Below are 20,584 nucleotides of genomic sequence, written 5' to 3'. Positions count from 1 at the left end.
CAAATTATATTGTTTTGTTTATTGTTTACAAGAAAAACTAACAAAACTAAATTCTTGACAGTTTCAATATGTCAGTTCTCAACATTGTCGGTATCAAAGTCAACAAATAACAGAGAATGTGTTCAAAACTGAACAAAAAATAAATAAACCATCACATCATCAAATTAATATTTAGTAGTCCTGCCATTGGCACGTAGTAGAGCTCTAATCCTGGCTGGCATGTTCCCCACGAGCCTTTCACACTGTTGAGGGGTAATCTTGTCCCATTCTTCTTGAATTACTGCTTTTAATTCTTCTAAATTCTTTGGTTTATGCTTTGAAACAGACCTTTTGATAATCCACCACAGATTTTCAATGGGGCTCACATCCGGGGATTGAGCTGGCCACTCTAAGACCTGGATACTGTGCTCCTGCAGCCAAGTTCTACTGGCCTTGGATGTGTGGCAAGGGGCATTATCTTGTTGAAACATCCAGTTTTTACCTCGACGGAACAGTGCACGCGCAGAAGGGAGCATGTGGGTTTTGAGAATGGTACAATACTTGGTAGAGTTCAATGTGCCATCACAGACAGTGAGATGACCAACACCAGCAGCACTCATGCATCCCCAAACCATGATACTGCCTCCACCATGCTTGACAGTAGGTACTGTACATGCTGGAGATAATGCTTCGCTTGGCCTTCTGCGTACCCTCACATTAGTAGCTGGAAAGCTGGAAACTGGACTCATCTGACCACAAAATCTTCTTCCAATTCCCGGCTGTCCAGTTCTTGTGTGCCTGGGCCCAACGACGCCAGGCTAGCCTCTGTCTCTCATTGATCAGGGGCTTCTTGATAGCCTTGTAGGACCTTGAGCCATGATCTAAAAGTCGGCCACGTACAGTGCGGGTGGAACACTGGACACCAGTTTGGTTTGACCACTGCTGCTGAAGCTCCTGTGATGTCATTCGGTGGTTTTGTCTGCACATGCGGATCAGGATGCGGTCATTTCTTGCTGAAGAAACCCTTGGACGCCCAGATCTTGGTTTGTCTTCCAAGCTGTTGGTTCGTCTGTATTTCTGCAGAGTGTATCCAACTGCTGAAGGACTGCATCTGCACTTCCTGGCTATCTGGCGGCAGCTGTACCCTTCCTGGCTGAGAATCTTTTATCTTCAGGCATGTTTCCTGCGTTAGGTTCCTTGTTTTAGCCATTTTTGTGTCTGAAGAACTTTCAAATGTGCTGGCTTTATGTAGACACGAAGCTTGGCAACAAAAATTGTGTCTTTTAATAAAAAGAACAACCTTCATCACTGGTACCAAAATGAGCCAATACTCAAAATTTCTTATGTATTTTTATGGAACCAATCAATTTTAAGTTTTTAATGGCTTTTTTAGGATTTATTTAGTATTTTGGCTGTGACTGTACTAAAAGAAATTGCACTTGAAGACCTAAGAGTGATTCTTAATGCAATATTTCACAAATGCATGGGGTGTCCAAAAACTTTTTTCCACCACTGTATATACAAATCTCAGTTTCTGAAATCAAGGCTGTGGCCAAATCCCTTTAACCACACTCACAGACTCACAGACTTTGAGGAGCATTCCCGCTAAGTGCATGAAGACTTTGACTTCACTGTCAAATCGTGAAGTGCATGAGGACTCTTCTGCAGACGTTTTGAGCCATTTACGCACACATTTCTGCACTTTGCCTGAGGGAATTACCCACAAATGTGTGGACTTGAGTCACATGACTTGTGCAGACACAAATTGATGGCTTGAGACTCGACTAAATCAGAACAGACTTGTAACTTGACTTGGACTTAACACCAGTAACTTGTGACTTCACTCTCACTCGAGTCTTTTGACTTGAAAATATTTTATACCTTCCCCAAGCTGAGACTGCGGCTAATATTAACATAGTGAGCTAATGCTAAGCTAAGTAACTATTAAAAGTGAATACAATTTTTAAAAAGTAATCATGATTTATGTAAATTTAATATATTATTACTCTGTTATTGAATTGGCGTTACATTTGGTGAAGAGCACATTATGACTTGTTTAGGACTCAAAACACAAAGTTTAGGACTTGGGACAGAACTTGTTGAACTTGGGAATTAAGTGCACTATAGATTTACTTGTGACTTGCAAAACTTGACTTGGTGCCACCTCAGATTACCCACAATTCATAGCGCTGTGACATTAAAATGCAGGATTACGAGGAGAAACCAGGAAGCATTTAAAAAACGAACAAACAAAAAAAATGGTAAACAGGCAGACTGGCACATGGGTGTTTGGCCTGGCACGTTAAATTTACACAGAACCACTACATTAACATTGGGATTTAAGATGGTCCATAAAAAACACATGAAATCAGATGAATGCAAGCATGGCTGTATTATATATCTGGTTTATTCATCAACCATTTCTTTTGATTTTGCTTAATAATGCTGTTATGGCAAAAACAAGTAATTGATTATCTGACAGTTACCTCTCGTCCACTGTGTAAGGTAAGAGCATGGAAGACGTTCTAATCAGGGATTGACCCCTGAAGTGCTTTCAACATGAAAAATTAAAAAAAAAAAAAAAAAACCACACAAAAAGTCCCAAACCCATAATTGTACCATACATGACATGTATGGCATCATCAAGGCAAAAGGGGAACATGAAATTATGGGTTTAGCAGTCCTCTGCTAGAACATTTTGAGTGTCAAACATTTAATTTCCTGCATGCTGGTGATTTTTTATGCACTAATTTGTACTTTTCTGCCTCAGTGTAAAGTGTAAATGTCTTTAATTTTATCAGAGTTAAACTTCTCTGCTACCTTCATGTTTTTATTGGTGTATGGAACTATTGCACATTCTAAATATTGAGGGGGATGTATCCTCTGTGTCGCCCTTTGAAATCTATACCTATGCATTAAGGTACTGTGATATGCTGCTGCACAGTGCTGTCCCATTCCTTTTTTATTTTTGAAGCCTTGCAGCCTCTTGCACTCAAACTGTTACCAGCTGATACCACTTAAATCCCTGAGGGTTCAGGGTTCACAGCCTCTGGGTGAGATATTGGGATTTGGCCCTAGAATTGTGATTTGCAGCACTACACATGCTCACCAGCAGAGGGAACCATTTTATCAAACAACTAAATTGAGAGCGACACTAACAAGGCTCACTGCTTGTTCCATGTCTCCTTTCTTTCAGCCGCAGAGTTCCTTAGTGCCTAATTAATTTGCTTTCACTAAGTTTATCAGTCTAATGCAATAACAGCACTTGGAGGCAGTGTCGACTCATGTTAAAACATCCTCATTAAACATTAGGCGTGCTGGAGTGTGTATATGATTGTTGGCAAGTTGTAAAATACCCACTTAACAAATCATTTGCCCACTCTCAATGCTGCTTTCATTAATTTTAACTATGACCTAAAACTGTCCTGGCGTAACTAAAATAGTTGGTCCATCTGGACGTTGTGCTGCAGACTGTCGACTGAGTGTGAAATTTGAAAGCGCTGTTAACACATTGAACACAATCCAAAACAACGTGAAGTAATTGTCTGGTATGCTGCAGTTCATGTGTCAGACACAGGAATGACTCAAGAATTAAAGCTGGTATTTTTACTAGTTTTTCCATCTTAAGAGCTGTGATGTTGTAAAAATGAAGGAGAGTAATTTCACGTAAATCTGCGTCACCTGAAATGGTAAAAGGAAAATGTTTAAAGGCACTTTCCTTTGAGACAATTAAACTTTTTATCTAAACTATGTGTATGTTTAGACTGCCAGTGATCCAAATCTAAATATGCACTTAATGTTTTTAAAGGCCTGGAAACCGACTATAGATAAATATTTGACCGTTTAATCTATAGACACAGTTTGAAAGTGGGAAATGATAACTTTCTAATCCCAGAGGGCATTAACAGAGACAGAGGTGTCACTCGCCAGTTAGCTACACCCTGATAAAATCTATATCTGGCCTTGTGTGTTATTCCTGCTCTATTGACCTGCTTAAAACTTGGCTCTAGTTCAGTATTGACAAGCTGGGCAGTGTTGGGCATCTGTAACACAACGTCTCAAGGGCCTGCGTGAGCCGAGAAGGCAAGAGGAAAATATTTAATCTCAATAAGATACACGTTCTCACCTTTCAGAGGTTACTTTATGTCTGAACCTGTGGGGTCAGGGTTTGTAATGTGCTGCCAAATGTGATGAATGGTGCAGTGGCTACAACAGGCATCTGAGACCTTTGGGCCTATATGTCATCTGCTGCAGACAGTAAAGGTGTTGTAGTGTTTCTAATAACACAGCACAGAGATTCAGTACGGATCCTTTACGAAAATGGCCTCTCATTTACCATTTCAGCAATGACCATAGACTGTAGACAATTTCCCCAGTGTAGTCTTAATTTAGTTCTTTGATTTGCTGTCCACTTTGATGATAAATTGAAAAAAATAATAATCAAATTGACTTCCTTGAAAACCAGTGGCTTTCCAGTCTACATTAGTCCAGCTTCACTCATGGGGTTCAGTTTCTTTGATCACCAAGCAATGTGACGCATTTTCCTGTATGATTCCTCTCAGATGTCATGATTTCATAAATCATGAGCGATGTAAGTGCATATTTGGGCCTGTGCCATGTGCTGTGACCCTTGTGATGTTGCATTTCTTGGTCAGAAGTTACAACAACTCACATGTTGCAACTTCACAATCTGATTATATAATATCAGAGGAAATGGAATACAGAAGTTGCTCTCATGATAAAAGCAGAAGTTTGTTTTGTTTTGTTTTGATGCTTAGCAGCAAAACAGTTATCTTACGCTGGAAATCTGCATCTGCTGTCACCGAGAGACAGTGTGATTTTTATTAGGTGTTATATGCCTCTGCACTTGGGAGGTTGTGGCATGAGTGGATTATTAGACAATGAGCCCCCAGGCACAGATATGCAAAAGGCCCCACCACCTCTCCTACACAGGAGCAAGACACACAGACTTCGGTGTGGTTTTGACTATTTTTTTGTTATTTTCTTTCATTGTTATGGATCCTTTTTGTAGTTTTGTGTCTCTTTGTGGTTGTTTTTCCGTTTTTATAGTTATTTTGTGTCTCTTTCTAGTTCCTTTGCATGTCCTTGCAGTCATTATGTGTCTCCTTGTGGTAATTTTGTTTCTCTTCCTGGTCAGTAGTAATGCACAGGTCAACCCACAGCCTGTGGGTCAGGCGGTTTGGGTAAGCTTGTTGTATAAGAAAATATTGTGAGTTTCTGGCGGGCAGGTCATGAACTGACAAAGCAGCATTCTGATTAAGTTATAACTTTAAGAAACATTGTGCAATAATCCAACTTCCACCTTCTCTTCCCCTCTCTCCATCTCTCTCTCTGTCTTTTCCACACCACAGCAGCTTTATCATCAGAGCTGCTGCATTCAAGCTGTCTGTTATTCGGCTGTTGAAGTCCAGACATATTTAAATCTCTACGGTCATAATGTTGGGTTAAAATACTTCCCTCTGCTAATATATAGGCATAACACCATGTCAAAAGCAAGCAAGCCTCTCCCTGTCCCCACTGAATCCATTAAACATGCATTTCTGTAACATCATGTAAACACATGTAATTTTCTAAAGATGAATATCACAATAAAAATATATGAGGCACAGGCACTCACAGGAACATGTTGAATTGAGCCATTAGTTTTGTGAATGATGGCGCCCTTATATTCACCATTTCTATTGTGTGTCTGCAATGCATGTTTTACTTGTGTCTGACAGAGGCAATTCCATAAGTAAGCAGCAAGAACATTATCCACCACTTCATTTTACATGACTGCGACTCCAGGATTCAGACAAAGGGCCACGTCACTTTCACAGAGGAACTCCTCCTCCTCTGCACAAAGCACTTTACAGCTTCACTGCAGCAGATAACAGCTGTCATGACTGGTTGATCAGGTGATAAATAGCAGCACAGTGTGTTGAAATGAATATGCGGCAGGTTACAGAAAACCCTGTGAGATGGTTTGAAACCAGGGCAGCACTTTCTCAAGGTGAGCTTGAAGTGCATTTAACAGCACGTTCTGAGCTTTCATGCTGTTTGCATGAAAGTTCACCTTTCAGATCTCAATATTTGGCCTCAAACCAACAGTTTCAGGGGAAACATCTGCTTCCTGGCTCAGATTACCCACCATTTACACCTGATACTCCTGTGACCTACCTTTTTCACTCTTTTATCATTCAGTGCAGCCACAGAAAGAGCTCACGACACATGCTGTCACACCACTGCACCTTCCTCTGTGGTTCAACCATATTCATGCCTATGAGTCACTCACACACACACATATTCAGTCTTCACATTAACCTCAGCCTGCAGGCAGTGTTTATCGTATCTGATGTGACATCCATGTCTAACCATTCTCCAAACCTGCAGTCTCCAGCTGATTGCCTCTCTGTTTCATAAACACTGTTACTTGTCACTATTTTGGAAACCACACTTGAAAACCAACTGGAAATTTCGCCTCTGGGAAAACATACTGGAAGCGATTGAGTAGTAATTACAGTACAAAAAATGACAACCAGTCTGTTTCATCATTTGCCACTGCAGCTGCCTAGAAACCTGTTTTACCTGCACTGAGGCCTGTATAACACCATCTCAACCTCACTCAAACAGTGCAGAAGAATCCCAGAGGGTCTTTCTGCTCTGCGACCAGGTCAACAAAATTCATTTACATCCATTGATTTCTACACTGCATCTCTCGATAACTGTCTTGGTCCTAAAGCTAATTCAGCAGGTCTCAGGTCAGGGTCAGCCTGTCCTATTTACTTCCCCAGCCTTTCACCCAGGGCAATCATTTCTCGACTGCTGCCTTTTGTGGCGTCACTTAATGACCTTGGACTGACATCATCCAGCTGCATACAAACCAAAGCAGCCTAACATTGCTTTTGCTGTCAATAATGCCTGAATTTTTGGTGTTTAAAATGTACTTAAGATCAAAAAAGACAAGCTGCCCTTTGGCTTACTCCAGGTCCACAACCAATCCCTGTGTCTTAACCTTGCTGTTTTTCTCATATTTCACAAATAATCTCACCTGTCCTCCCCCTTCACTTTAAGGTTTCCATATGCACCTGACTTTTTAAAGGAGGTGTCACTCTTAGCCTCAGGCCTCACATCTCTACCTGACATTTCATACAAACCATACATGCCTGCAAAGAAAATTAAAATTTGATTCTCTTCTTCTTCTTTTTTTTTTTTTTTTTTTTTTAAAAAGGCATTTATTGTAGATTTATTTTGAGATGATTATATTCAAACTGACAAACAATCTCTGTAGTAGTGCAATTGGTCTACGTTTGAAAACATGAAAATGAAGGAAAAGTACTGAAATCCGTAGTCTTTGTACCCAAAAAGAGTGTATGAGAGGCTGTGTGACAAAACACTGACAAAACAGCCAGTAGGAGTCACTAATGCTGAATTCACACCAAGTCAGGCATTAACGTTACTCCTCCCATTCATTTGAATGTGGGTAGTAGCGATGGGGCTGCAAAGGATGCTGGGGAAAAAAAGAAGCAGTGGCTTGCTTGAGTTGAGACAGAATCATTTTTTGGAGAAACGCAACCTGACTTAACTCTGTGGTGGCCTATCACCTAACTGGGGATTAGACCAGAATGACGCCAGTGGTCCACAAGAGCAAGCATTTCAGTCTCTTTTTATTGTTATGTTTACAGCTTGTGTGTACTATCCTGCAAAGGAGAGCACACACTTTCTTTGTGTGTGCACATGGTGTCATTTGTGACAGAGCAGATACTTAAGTAATGTTAATCAAAAGGAATTCTATAGATCTTACAAGCCAACATAAACAAACCTACCAAAGACAAATACTCAGTCAACGAGATGAAGAAATTGGCTCTCTAAAGTTGTTCTGTACCTTTCACTCCGCCGTATAAGTGACACTCCCACACTGCCGCACAACCCTGTGGCTAATCCCCTCAACGCTTGATTCGGTGTGAATGCAGCCTAATGCTGCAGCTGGCTTCCCACTCACCAACACTGCCAAGTTACAGCAAATCCTCCAAATGAAACACCAAAGTTTGTCTACACCCTCCAGAACAACACATAGAAGCACTTTCCGATCTGACACCATTATCAGCCATTTGTCAGTTGAATTTAAACATGTCATTGTGGGACACAAATGAAATGTCTGATGCTGTTGTCCTTCTTGGGAGCACAGTGTCACTGGTTATGTTACTGGCCAAGCGAGACACCGCTGCCAGAGACTGAAACCATGTCTTTTTCCACTCTGTCATTCAGATGCCTTAATTAGTTCTAGTCTGCTAATCAGACTGAAAGGCCGTTTCTTTGACTTGAGTCTTGAGATCTGGACCTGGCTACTTAAGTTCATCCTGTCTGGTTCATAAAGTTGGTGGAAAAATGTTAAGCATTAGGAGCTCATTATGTGCCTGTTATGGTGCATACATTGGTGAAAAATGTTCTTTTCCTCTACCTCTGTTTTCAAGTGCAAGGCTGGATCCTTCCTCTTGAGACACAACTGTAAACTAATTTTGAGAACTTGACCTTCAAATAACCTTCTTGACTGTTAATGGACTCAGCCCTCTAATGGAGCCTCCACCCCCCTAGCCTTGCTCAACAGCACAGTGGTGGCAGAAGGTGTTAGCTTCCCCAATTACATGTTCACAGACAGTCTAAGGATTCAAACTGGCACCTCTCCAGTCATAAGGCCACTTCTTCAACCTCAAGGCTAATCGCCGCCCCTGTTATGCCCCTGTATGGCAGCAAAGTACATTCCACTGCAGTGAGGCCAGTGGTGCGTTGGTGTTTCCACGCTTTCATTTTAACCCTGATGGAATGAAAAAAAAAATAGCTCTTGTGTCAAAACCGGCGGGCACCACGGAGCTGCTAGAAAATTAGCTGTGGAAATGTTTAAAACGTTGAGACTCTGAGATAAAGAACAAAAAAGGGGAGCACAGAGTGATATATTTGTTTTGGCTTGTTTGGGAAATGTTTTAAATGTGTTATTCAGTCTCATTAATTTCAGCTTCAGAGTTTATCAGTTCTACCTGGATGCTCAACCTCAAAGTCATGTGATGTCCAATTTGAGGAATTGAATTTTTTGGACAGGGAAACTTTAGAGTAAAAGGGGAAACATGCAGCAAAGAGCCAGGGGTACGAATTGAGCCCACAGCAGCAAGGACATAGCGTTTGTACATGCAGGGTGCCCACTAGCTCACATGGTAGATTTGGCGCCCCTGCTTTTTTCTGTGTTTTTATTAGTTCAAGTGGTGGAGAGGTGGAAACCTCTGCGTACAGTTCAACTCCTGCTAAAAACCTCCTTAAAGTATGCATCAGAAATAAGGTGAGCACACACTGAATTATCAGAGAAGATAGGTAAGCACACATTAGCAGGTTCTGGGTGAGCAACCTGTCTGCAACTTGCCAAAAATTGAGAAGAAATACTGATTTGTAACATGAAACTCATCTATTGAGTGATTTAACTGGTTTTAATCACATGGTCTGTTTGTTTTGGAGACAAAGAGACCTCTGCAGATTTCAGCTCCTGGTTAAAACCTCCTAAACAATCAACACTGAAGGAATTCTAACGAGGAAAAGTTGCAGCTGGTTGCAATCTGTAGTCCCATCCGCTAGCTGCCACTAAACCACCCTAAATCTTACACACTGCTCCTTTAACAAATCATGATTCACTTAAGTAATTTATAAATTCATCATTAGCAAGTTGCAACAATAGCTGATAAGACTGAAAAGTCAGTGATTATATTATCTATGCTAAAGGTTGTTAACTCAGTTAGTCAATAAATGATGAATTGACAGTCATCAGTGCAGCAGTGCTCCTGACACAATTAGGCATGTCTCGCCACATCAGCTTTTATCTCCTTAGAGATGAAAAGTGATGAAACAACAGAGTAATGCATTTCTGATGATTGAGTTTCCTTGATATAATGATACTCCAGTGATGACAAAGTGCTTCATGGCAATTAAACCAACAAAAAAGCAAATATATAAATCATTTAAAGGTCAAATATGAATACAAGTAGATGATTCTATTTAAATCTGCTCTATTTTATTGACTTAAGTAGTCTGATCTGCCTTGCACCTTATGAGATATGTGTATGTCTTGACCTAAGCATTTTGGCAGTGATGTTTGTTGTGGATACTGTTGACAAACAGAAAAAAGGAACCAGAGTTCCGGTGTAAAAATGTCTTGCAGGAACACAAAGTTGGCATGTGATGTTGATGGACCCTCGAGATAAACTTGAACAGATGTGTTGAGCAGTCTGAGATCCAAGAAGCTCACTTATGCCAAAGCACACCAGCCTTCAAGCGTTGAAATAAATGTTAGTGTTGAAATAATAAACATGTTTCGGCAATTATGATTATCTAAACTGCAGCTGAGAAAAACAGCAGCCGTCCAGCAGAGACGACAGCGACAGCATCAACAGTAGTGCTCTTTACATTGTAAAGAGCAAGTAATATGTCTCCATCAGAGGCGAGTAGCTGTTCTAATAAGCATTCATGAGGTGTTTAATATAAGCCTGACTGCAGTGATCAAGCATCTAGAGGAGCAGTTTTCAAATGCTTTTATTGTGAAAATAATGGATTATAGAAAATAATAATGAGATAAATAAAAAAAGAATATGCCACTACTTGGACATAAGTATTTACCATATTGATTTTATTTGTTTAAATCTGTACTTGTTCCTTGTAAATTTACAATATACCAGTTAACCTCTCTGTGTAAAAGCTTTACACACACAGCTTCCTGTTACCAGACCAAGAATAAGAAGGAAGAGGAAAAGGAAGTCCTTTTGTTTGCCCTCCCTCTGCAATGATCACTCCTTTTTTTGGAAATGCTCTGTGAATTCTTATGTCCACTGTTCTGTCTTGACCTGTTCTCCTTCTGACCCCAACCACCTGAATGTCCTGTGCTTTTTTTTTTTAGTAGTACTTCTTCCTGTTGTTGCTTATAATCTTTCTTTCATCAAAACTAACTTAATTGTTTCTCTGTCCTCTCCTTCCTGCTTTTCTTCTCCCTCTTTGGCCTTTTTCTGAGTCAGTTCATGCTGAACAGCTTAGTCTGTACTCAAGCAAAAACACAGTATAAACACAATCTTGGCAGGAGACAGTGATAGTCCTCCACTGAATCCCCCTCGTTGCTCTTGTTCCATGCAACCAGGCAAAGCCCAGCCAGGAAAAATCCAGGCTTTATCCCCACCCATCATCACTCCCTCCCGTCAGTTTCTCTCTCCTCCCACCTTTGGGCACATTGTCTTCTTTCTACACACTTTATTGCATCTGCTTATCTCTGTGTGGAGTACAGCTCAGGTTTAAAGCAAACAAGGCCGAGTGTTGTGCTACTATAGTTACCTGCAGAAACTCTTACATGATTGTTATTGGTTGCTATGTACATTAGTCAATCCCTTTACTGTTCACCTGGTGCCACCAGGCTATTCAACCAACCACACACAGCACATTGATTCTGCACAGAGTGTGATCAATATTGTTATCAGTAGATGAGGACAAAGCCTACTATTATGTAAGTTAATCTATTCACCACACAGGAGACTTCTTAACAGGTAAATTGAACTTTATTCAAAATCATTGTCATTATATATGATGTATTAAACTCTAAAAAGAAGGTCCAACGTCTTGATGATAATGAGTTAACTCAGAGCATCTGACTACAGATTGTGTTATGGAGCAAATAAAACACACATGACTGTATTTTATGTTCTTCTTAAAACAGTTTTAAACTTGGCAGTTCACTTTCTAAAATGACTTGAGTATGTGACCTTTAAATACAAATTATCATAACCCACAACACTCCACTTCTTACTGTCCAGGCTGCCACTTGTTTCAGTTTCTTCCAGTACACAACAAATGGCACTTGAAACTTGCTTGAGATCATGTAATTACATTAATTTTGTTGTTGTTAATTGTTGTGTTGTAGTTGTGAGCAGGGTACCTTTTCAAAACTCTCCTTGGCGGTGCATTCAAGTACAGCCTCACATCCAAGAATTGACAGCAACATTGTCAGAAAAGCAACGCTTAGAGATGAACAAAAAGCAAACAAGGGCACTGTGAAACATAAATAATGGATATGGTTGTTTCATCCATTAAAATTTCTCAGATGTCAGATAGTGCATGCTGTAATAACAATTATATAGAGGCTGAAATAAACAGTGAAGCTACTACATGTTGATGGCATAGGTGTAGATTTTGGGGTGGGGGTTGGAAAACCTCCCCTCTATATTTAGAACTGGTGCATTTGTCCCCCCTCCCCAATTAAAACATTAAAGTGGCAGAGGACTTTTATTTTGAAAAAATTACAGACATTTACACCACAAATTGGAGCATAGAAATTCACCAGAATGCATAAAATTAAGTGTTTGATGCTCAAATTTTTTCTTGCAGAGAACCCTTAAACCCCCTGTTTCATATGTGCTTATGTAAATGTGAAGGAGTACTAAATTAAAGCAAGTTACAAGGCTGCAAATTGATTGGTATAATGAACTGAAACCTCTGAAATCTAAAATCTCGCACATTTAATTTTTAGGTAAAGTGTTAACACATGCAAAACAACTGGAATAATTCTTTAAGAAAAAAGTCTAATTTACAATTTACTATTCAAAATGCTGTCTAATTGTTTATTTGCACTGTTAAAGTATTGCTGTATGTATGTGTGCTCAACATGAAGTACGTGTTCTCATTGGTCCCTGTTTTGGTCCAGTTTAGCCGTAAAAAACAGTCAGGTCACATTTCTCCTTATGGCCAAAGTAAGAGTCAGAGCTTCCCCATCCTCATTGGCCTTTCAGAGGGCAGAAGAAGGAGTGTCTGGGAGGAGGGTTGAATCACTGCTCTGATTCAGGGGTTGTTGATGATCTGCCTTGGTAGTCCATAGCCCGTCATTCCAGCTTGAGATGCTCCTTTATTTGTGCCCATTTGCAGGCCGATGACATTTTTGCCTTCGCTCAGCTGTTCATCTGAGAATTCTCTCCTGTTCTCTTGGGCTTTCCTGCACACATACAGATAACACATATCTCAGTCTGCAGTCTCATTCCTCAGCACTTTAATGAAACCTGCTTTGTTTTACCAACTTCTCACAGAGAGACTAGTTCACACGTGAGGGGGGCATTCAAACTCACTTATGGAACCAGCTGGGGTCTCCTTTGTAACACCCATTTTCCTTTGTGACAGCCAGACTACCCAGAGCCATCAAGGTCCTCTGGACAGCAGCCAAGTCCTTGCCTGAAGACATGCAACAATCGCACATGAACCGACCACACACCAAATACAGGGAAGAGACAGCGACCTGTGCACTCAACCACTGTCTACAACTTTATTTCCTAGACTATACTGCAATAAATTTGCAAAACAATGAACTGTTGTCTTACCTTCAAAGAGGTCTACAGTCTGAAACATATCAGTTTTGGTGACTCCATAATCTTCAGCAGCTTTGAGGAACACAGCTATTTGTTCCATCTGCTTGAACGCCATGGTCGAGCTCTTGATGGTCTTGACCGGCTTGTTGCATGCATACAAGCTGTTGATGAGCTCACCTAGCACCTAGGCACACAGAAAAGAAGAGGATCGCTCTAATGCACACAACTTGAATTACACTGCTGTCATGTATTTACACTTATGCAAACCCCAATACTCACACATCCGTCCTTGAGCCAGTTTTGGAATCCGGTCTTTCCTGGCTCAGGCTCTCTTGCGCCACACTGCTTGACGATCCACTTCACCAACTTTTCCTCCAGTTCCGGGTCATATTTCTTATCAATCTTATTCTGTACCTCCCGGCTCAAACCATAGGCAGGACCTCTGTATGCCATGCTGATCCTGTTGGGAGTGAAAGTTAGTATTAGATAGGCAGATAGCTTAGCAAACTTTGCTCCTTGGCAGCGTATTGTGTCCTTTTCAATATGGATATTGATGGATGTAACATTCACATTCTAATCCCTGCCCTGTTCACACCCACAGTCCTGGCCTGCATTCAGAACAAACAGAGTTTAGCGTACATGTGTGCAGGAAGTCTTTCTATTGTGTGCTCTGTTTTTTTAAAGAAGCTATTAATTTCAATCTTCTCAAAAGTGAGCAAATTTTGGCTGCTCTTCACTTGTTCAAGGGGCTGATTTATTGTTCAACCTTTTGTAAAGTCAAGGGGAGTTTAGGTGTTGATCTCAGGCATCTATGTTGTGCTGACGGTCAAGGAAATAGTTTAACATCTTGAGAAATACATTTGTCCACTTTCTGACAGAAGTAAGATAAGAAGATTGATATCACTCTCCTATCTGGTTGTTAAATATAAAGCTGCAGCCAGGAGCTGGCCTTGTCTGAAGGTAATTAAGTTTGCTAACCAGCACTATCTCAGCCAAGTTGCCAGAAGAAAAAGTCAGAACTGTACATTTTTGCAATCCACGAATACGCTGCATTTGCACGTCATATGTATCATATCAACATTTCTAAAGTACATAGCATATGAGCTGACTATTATTAAGAGGTGGATGGGCCGGTGGATGACGTGTCACCTAGGCGAGGCATCTGCCAAGCTGCAGACCACTGATTGAGACCAACAATAAGCAATAACAATACTGATGTAGCTATTGATACTGATACTGATAATGTGATTTGGCAAGTCATTGTGGTGTTTCCAGCAGTTTTTTGAGCATCAAATGGGGGTGTTTTGTAGCATCCAGTCAGTGTGTTTCCAGTGGTGATAGTGGCACAAAAAGCAAATGTGTTTTTTACAGAGATGTTGCTGATTTTCTAGTGTGGATTGTGCCCCAAAAACTGAGTATTTTAAACCAAAACAATGATCTTTTTCTCACCATGACCAAGTGGTTTTTGTGTCTAAACGTAAATGTAAAGTTTCAAAGTATCCACTGCATAATAATGTGCAAATGTAGAGTATCCATGGTTTGCAAAAATGTACAGTTCCAACATTTTTTTATGGCAAGTGGGTTGTATATCTTGTTTGTTAAATCACTGCAAAATCCCCAGCCAACCTGTAGCCTCATAATCCACAGACAGACACATACGAGAGTGGTATCAGTCTTCTCACTTAACTCTTCACCAGAAATTATATAAGCATATTTCCCGAAATGTTGAACTATGTGATAAGGAGAGAGGTCAATGAAGAGTCAAGGACAGAAATCTCACGTGTTTCCATGTGTGTGTGCTTTTCTATTACATAGCAGAGCACATTTAATTCTAATCTAATAATTCATCATCTTTATTTATCATTATTAAATTAGACATTTATTAACTCACAAGTGTATTGAAAATCACAGATTTCAGCTTTGTATTTCCATTATCTCTATTAAACAAAAACATTGTGTACCTTGGAGGCTGAAAATGTTAAATGTCTTTAGGAATTACGACCCTGCTGTAAGTAATTACGGTTGGCCTATCTCACTTATTAATGCAGTATGAGCTTCCTGTTGGCTTCTGCAGAACCACCCTGCTCCCTGCATCCTGTTTGCTCATGCAGCTGTCACTTCCTTCCTCCCTCCCTGACAAAGGTAGCTATGTGTATACAGGACTCTAAACAAAACAACACACTGCTGCTCACCATGGGAACGGCCTTTAAGCAAAGAAAAATAAATAAATAACATAAAAACCAACCTCTCCAACAAGCCTGTTAAAACATAAAAGTACAAGCCGGTACGTGTTAAGCACCACGCTGAAGTTATTGCTTTTGCAGATCAGATTGGCTGAGTTATGCAATTCAGTGAGGTTTCTGAAGACGGAAAGCAGATAACATAAGGAGATGTTTAGAGCCGATAGGAAAGTCCTCCACTCTTACTTTCTGCCCAAGTATATGCATACAAAATTAATGCTATGTATGTTCTGCAAATATATGGAAACTGTATGTTTTTTGTTACATTTTAATGAGGCTGGTTTTCATGCAGCGCTGTGTGCAAGAATCTGAAGTTTTATTTTTGACTCTGGGTTTAATATGCAGCATAATCTACATAGCACACCTATTACATCTCTTGCAAAACAGAGGCTTCTCAGTCTTACACAATATGTGTTGATAGTATGACAAATCATCCTTGTGTCTAACAGCTCCACACTGGAGCCCTTCCTGCCATACATCACACTTGTGGTTCTGTTCACTGTGTGAGCTTGCAGTGGTTGTAGGGGCGTGTGGAGGAGAAGCAACTTCCTGTCCCCTAAATAACCACAAAACCAGTTTGTAACAGCAACAAGGGTGAAGTAAATATCCAAACATCCAAACTCTTAGACAATCTCTTTCTCAGTCACAACATTTCCATCTGTTTTGTCCTGACACATCCAGGGAACATCCAGCAGCTGCAAACATCAGGACTTATGTCTGCATGTAGTGAATAATAAGGGATGAGAGAGTCTACTCTTTGGTGAAGTCTAGCTCTCTAAAAACCGCTGATTTGATACCACAAGATTGGGTCATGCTGCTGTCACTCTGCACTGAGCACATCTACCATTAGGACAGATATTTACTGTGAATGTTTTCATAAAATAGACTGCAGTCTCACATATTTGCACAGGCTAATCAAGCAGGGTGTTTGTCCAGGTGTTTGAATGTGTGTTTTGGAGGATTATGTAGATATGCACACTTCTGAAATCAACTGGGAGCGGCCTACTAGTTACCGGGGACATTTTGTGATCACAGAGTCACAGCTACAACACCCCACAAACACCAAGATGTGGATAAACAGCTGTTAGTGCTGCTGAGGGTACTGTGCAAAACAAGTATTATAAACTGGTCAGTGATTTGCTCATACATGCCAAAAAGGTAACTAAGGCAACACATTTTCATTTCAAATCAACATATTTCTAAATTAGTGTCTTTAGTCCTTAATTTCAAAACTCCACATCTAACTGAACTGAATGTGTTGAATGTGTTAAGGGATGCTCGCAGTTACTGCAGGGGGGTGCCAAATTATTGTTGTTGTTTTTTTCTACAAAATTTTAAATTCGTCTGAAAATAAACATTTACATGTGTCCAAAATATCATTACCAGAGATAGATTCATATCTGCCTTCCTATCCAGAAAAAACAAACAATTTCATTTACAGTTATTGACTGTAAAAAATAATGGATGTAGCTACTGTGACGTCACCCACTGGTATGCAGACTCCCATTTTGAAGTCTCAAGTTTGGCAATTTGGCTGTCACCGTCTTGGTTATTTGGAGCCAGCATTGACCATATTTGGGTGAGAGGCTGTCACTGTGGAGGATTAAGGGGTGGATCTGACTACACTATCGGCGGATAGTCTGTCACTCAAAGCAGCCCGCTCTTTATTATGCATAACTTTAAGCCTTAATAAAATGTAAACCTTGGAGTTACTTACATATTGTCCCCCTGTCATAAATGGGGAAATTAACTATAGAGAAAAAAACAGTTTTTTATTTCAGGCTGTTAACATGTTTATTTCTGCTGTGTAGCTGGCCATTTTAACGTCTATCGGGGTTGACTCGCTTTTAGAGCCAGCCTCAAGTGGCTGTTCAAGGAACCGCAGTTCTTGGCACTTCCCTGTTGGCTTAATCTTTTGACCCTGGAGGTTGACGCTTGTTGCTCATGAATCCTCCTGTCATAGAAGAGAGCTTACCTACAGTAAATCACTGTGCCTTCCACATGTATGTTAAACACTGAAACATTATGTATAAATACAGGAATCTGCCAATAATCATTATATTACTAGCTTAGTATTGTATGCACCAGAAAAATGTACGTTTATACTGTACATGACCTTAGGCCACTCTACACATTATTGTAGGCCAAGCATATATGCAATTCAGTGTTAGACAATATTTGTAGTAGGAAGGCCCTACTGCAGGGGCTTTGGCCTGACAACATTAAAGACCCCTGTTCAACAGGTTTTATAAATGAACCTTTGATCTGCTTTCTTCAGAGCTCAACATCTCACCACGTAGTTGGCCTCTGTAATGTGACTATTGTTATCTACTCGGTGTGTAAAACTAGCTCTACCACAACTGTATTTGTATTTTTAAGTGTTGAGTAGTTCCTTATAAATGTTCTCACTGTTCAGGTCATACTTGTATCAACTCAAAAGTCAAAGCAAAGCACTTCTAACTTAATTTTTTTTATCTCTATAGTTTTTCCATTAATCTTCTGCTTTAGCTTTACACCGTGGCACTCTTCAATACCAGACTGCTACTCTGAGCAGCTCCTATGTGTCATTTGAGGGTTAAGTGTCTTACTCAGACTCCAGTTGTTACTCTTATATTCGTCATTCTCACCTCCCGCCCAAATTCTTGAGCTTTTCTATGTAACTTACAGTCATCCGTTACAAGATGTTTCACAAAGTTCTTGTAATTGCAACATGGCTGCATAAAACCACATCATCTGTAGTTATTTTCTGAGTCAAATAGATACCATCTCAACTCATCGCAGCTTGTGATCCATTAGCTCTGCACGAGGCTTACAGGTCATTCTGTAACCTTTGTGGATTAAGTAGTTCACACAATTGTCTTACAGTGTCCATATGCACGTTTGCCTTTATATACTCCTAGCTGCTGTTGACCGAGAGTGTTAATTCAGCTCTCTGTATTTCTACCTTATCACTGAGGATAGTGAGAGCAGCCCAAACACCACCTGAAGTCAAGGACTGTAAGTTATCTTGCAGTCTAAAGCGCTGACTTGCACATAAAACTTTACTATGGTCCGTAAATGTGACAACATATGTGACAAACACATGCAGAGTTTTACTGCCACATCCTGCACCAGCAGCGTGGCGTTCAGAGCACGTATTAAACTAGAAAATGACATATTATTAGACAGTATTGGCTACATGTTGAAGAAGGAAAGACTTGTCTGAGGCTGAACCTGGAGCTATGAGGCCTGGCACAAGAGAAGAATGCTGAGAGCAAAGGTAGATAAGAAGCAGGATTATGTAAGACTGTAAGAACTTACAGACCAGTGGGTCACTCAGAAGGCATCTAGTCCACACAGAAAACTAAAATATAACTTGGTGTTTGGTCTTATTCTGTGTATGATCAAATATGAGCAAGAGGGATGGAGACAGAAAGTGAGGGTGGGGTGTGTGATACATTACACCTCATTTTTTCATGTTTCCTGCACAGAGTTAACCACAAGCTTAAAGCAACAAAGAAATCTTCTGACTGCCAGCAAGAAACCATAAAACTGAGATTGATGGAAGAGGACGAGAGAAAAGAAGAAGAATAAGTGTTTACTTACTTTGTGTAGTAGCTTTCAGGTGAATACAGGTGGGCTTGTGTTGCTGCGTTCCCGCTATTCTTCTCTCTTACAACACAGTGCAGAGTGCACCATACAGGACTGCCAACATAAATACGGCAAACACCCTCGTCTGAAATATATGACTTCACCACATTCAACAGAAAGAGAGAGAGAGAGAGAGATATGCTTTCACGTCCTCTTATTTCACTTATGGCCCGCCCCTTTGCTCTTTCTCTCTTTCCCCACACAAATTGTAATTCCTTATTTAGGAGAAGGACGGGAAGGAAAAAGAGGGCATGTGACTGGAGAGTTTGGTGTGGTCACTGAAAAGAATTCTCCAAATTTCTCCCTCTACCACTAAAGAACGAGACAGGATTAGGAAGGAGGGAGGGAGGGAGGGGTGATAAAAAATCCTCGAGAACAGTGTAGTTAGAGTGAGCACAGGAAGGGAGTTACAGTAATTAGAGAGCAGTGAGGCATATGTAGGAGATTATTTATTGCCTTAATTCAAACTGGTGATGTTTGTGTCTGAAAGTGAAAAAGGCAGCTGTGGAATGTAAACCCTTCCTCTCTGCTGAGTTTCATGTGAAGACCCAATAAAGAGGAGGGAGAGGGAGAGGTCATGACACATCGCAACATTTTGTTCCGGAAGTTGAAAATGTAAATTGAGACATCTGGAACTGACTCCTGTCCTCGTGTATGGTTTCAGTACATAGGCTATCTGTACATCCAGGCGGTTTCCATGACAACAAGGAGAGGCAGTCCCTCCAAGGCATTCCAACCATGTCGGCCTTGTCGACATGAGCAAGTCAGGACCTGGCGGGGCTCTGAGATATAATGATGACATCAGAGGTGAAAACACTATGAGGAAGGACTGAGTCCACAGTTATAAAAATATAGGTGTGAAGACACGCTGGAACACGTTCATGTCAGCTATGTTTTGTATCATTTCAACTGCAGGACTGAAGTCTAATATTCAACCACCAGGACATCTACAGAGTTAATGATTATCACAACCTGAAAATGGTTTCGTTGCAGTTGAACATTTCCTCTTTCCTGCACACAAACTGTAACTGCTTGAAAGTTCAAAAGCAGTCAGCTGCCTTTTTACATGCGGTATTTGAGTTCAAATGATATTAGAAGTAAATCATATACTGTATAATCAGTCAAGTCAACAGAACACAGAATGAGGAAGAAGAGAACCACATAGTGAAAATCTACTTTTCTTTGTAGATGTACACAGTAAATCAGAAGTAGCCTCTTAGTATGGAAGATTTAAAATGCCAAGATTGAGATAAATCAAAGAAAGAAATAACGTGATACTGCCCCCTGTTGGACATCACTGAAGGGAAATACACCTACTCATCTTATACATGGTTTCCCATGTTGTTGTTTCCCATGATGTCA

At 40.4% G+C, this 20,584-nt stretch overlaps 1 protein-coding gene across 1 annotated transcript; it reads right to left on the bottom strand.

Moving 5' to 3' along the window:
- Positions 1 to 11,536: 11,536 nt before the first annotated feature.
- LOC125898175 (transgelin-like) lies at positions 11,537 to 19,346 on the bottom strand. The gene is made up of 5 exons (XM_049591885.1): positions 19,178 to 19,346; positions 13,632 to 13,812; positions 13,365 to 13,536; positions 13,116 to 13,218; positions 11,537 to 12,985 (listed from the first exon to the last, which is right to left on the bottom strand). The coding sequence occupies exons 2-5, from the start codon at positions 13,803 to 13,805 to the stop codon at positions 12,835 to 12,837; spliced, it is 600 nt and encodes a 199-aa protein (XP_049447842.1). The 5' UTR covers positions 13,806 to 13,812; positions 19,178 to 19,346; the 3' UTR covers positions 11,537 to 12,834.
- Positions 19,347 to 20,584: the final 1,238 nt, after the last annotated feature.

This window comes from Epinephelus fuscoguttatus, linkage group LG12 (assembly GCF_011397635.1).
Source record: "Epinephelus fuscoguttatus linkage group LG12, E.fuscoguttatus.final_Chr_v1".
Classification (NCBI taxonomy): domain Eukaryota; kingdom Metazoa; phylum Chordata; class Actinopteri; order Perciformes; family Serranidae; genus Epinephelus; species Epinephelus fuscoguttatus.
This window is presented reverse-complemented; position numbering and strand designations above follow the sequence as displayed.

What these genes read in the sequence shown, in the direction of transcription:
- LOC125898175 (XM_049591885.1), bottom strand. Translation starts at nt 13,805, where the DNA reads ATGGCATACAGAGGTCCTGCCTATGGTTTGAGCCGGGAGGTACAGAAT. An exon ending in GACTGTAGACCTCTTTGAAG is followed by an intron (nt 13,219 to 13,364) that starts GTAAGACAACAG and finishes GCATGTCTTCAG; the next exon opens with GCAAGGACTTGGCTGCTGTC. An exon ending in GACCCCAGCTGGTTCCATAA is followed by an intron (nt 12,986 to 13,115) that starts GTGAGTTTGAAT and finishes GTATGTGTGCAG; the next exon opens with GAAAGCCCAAGAGAACAGGA.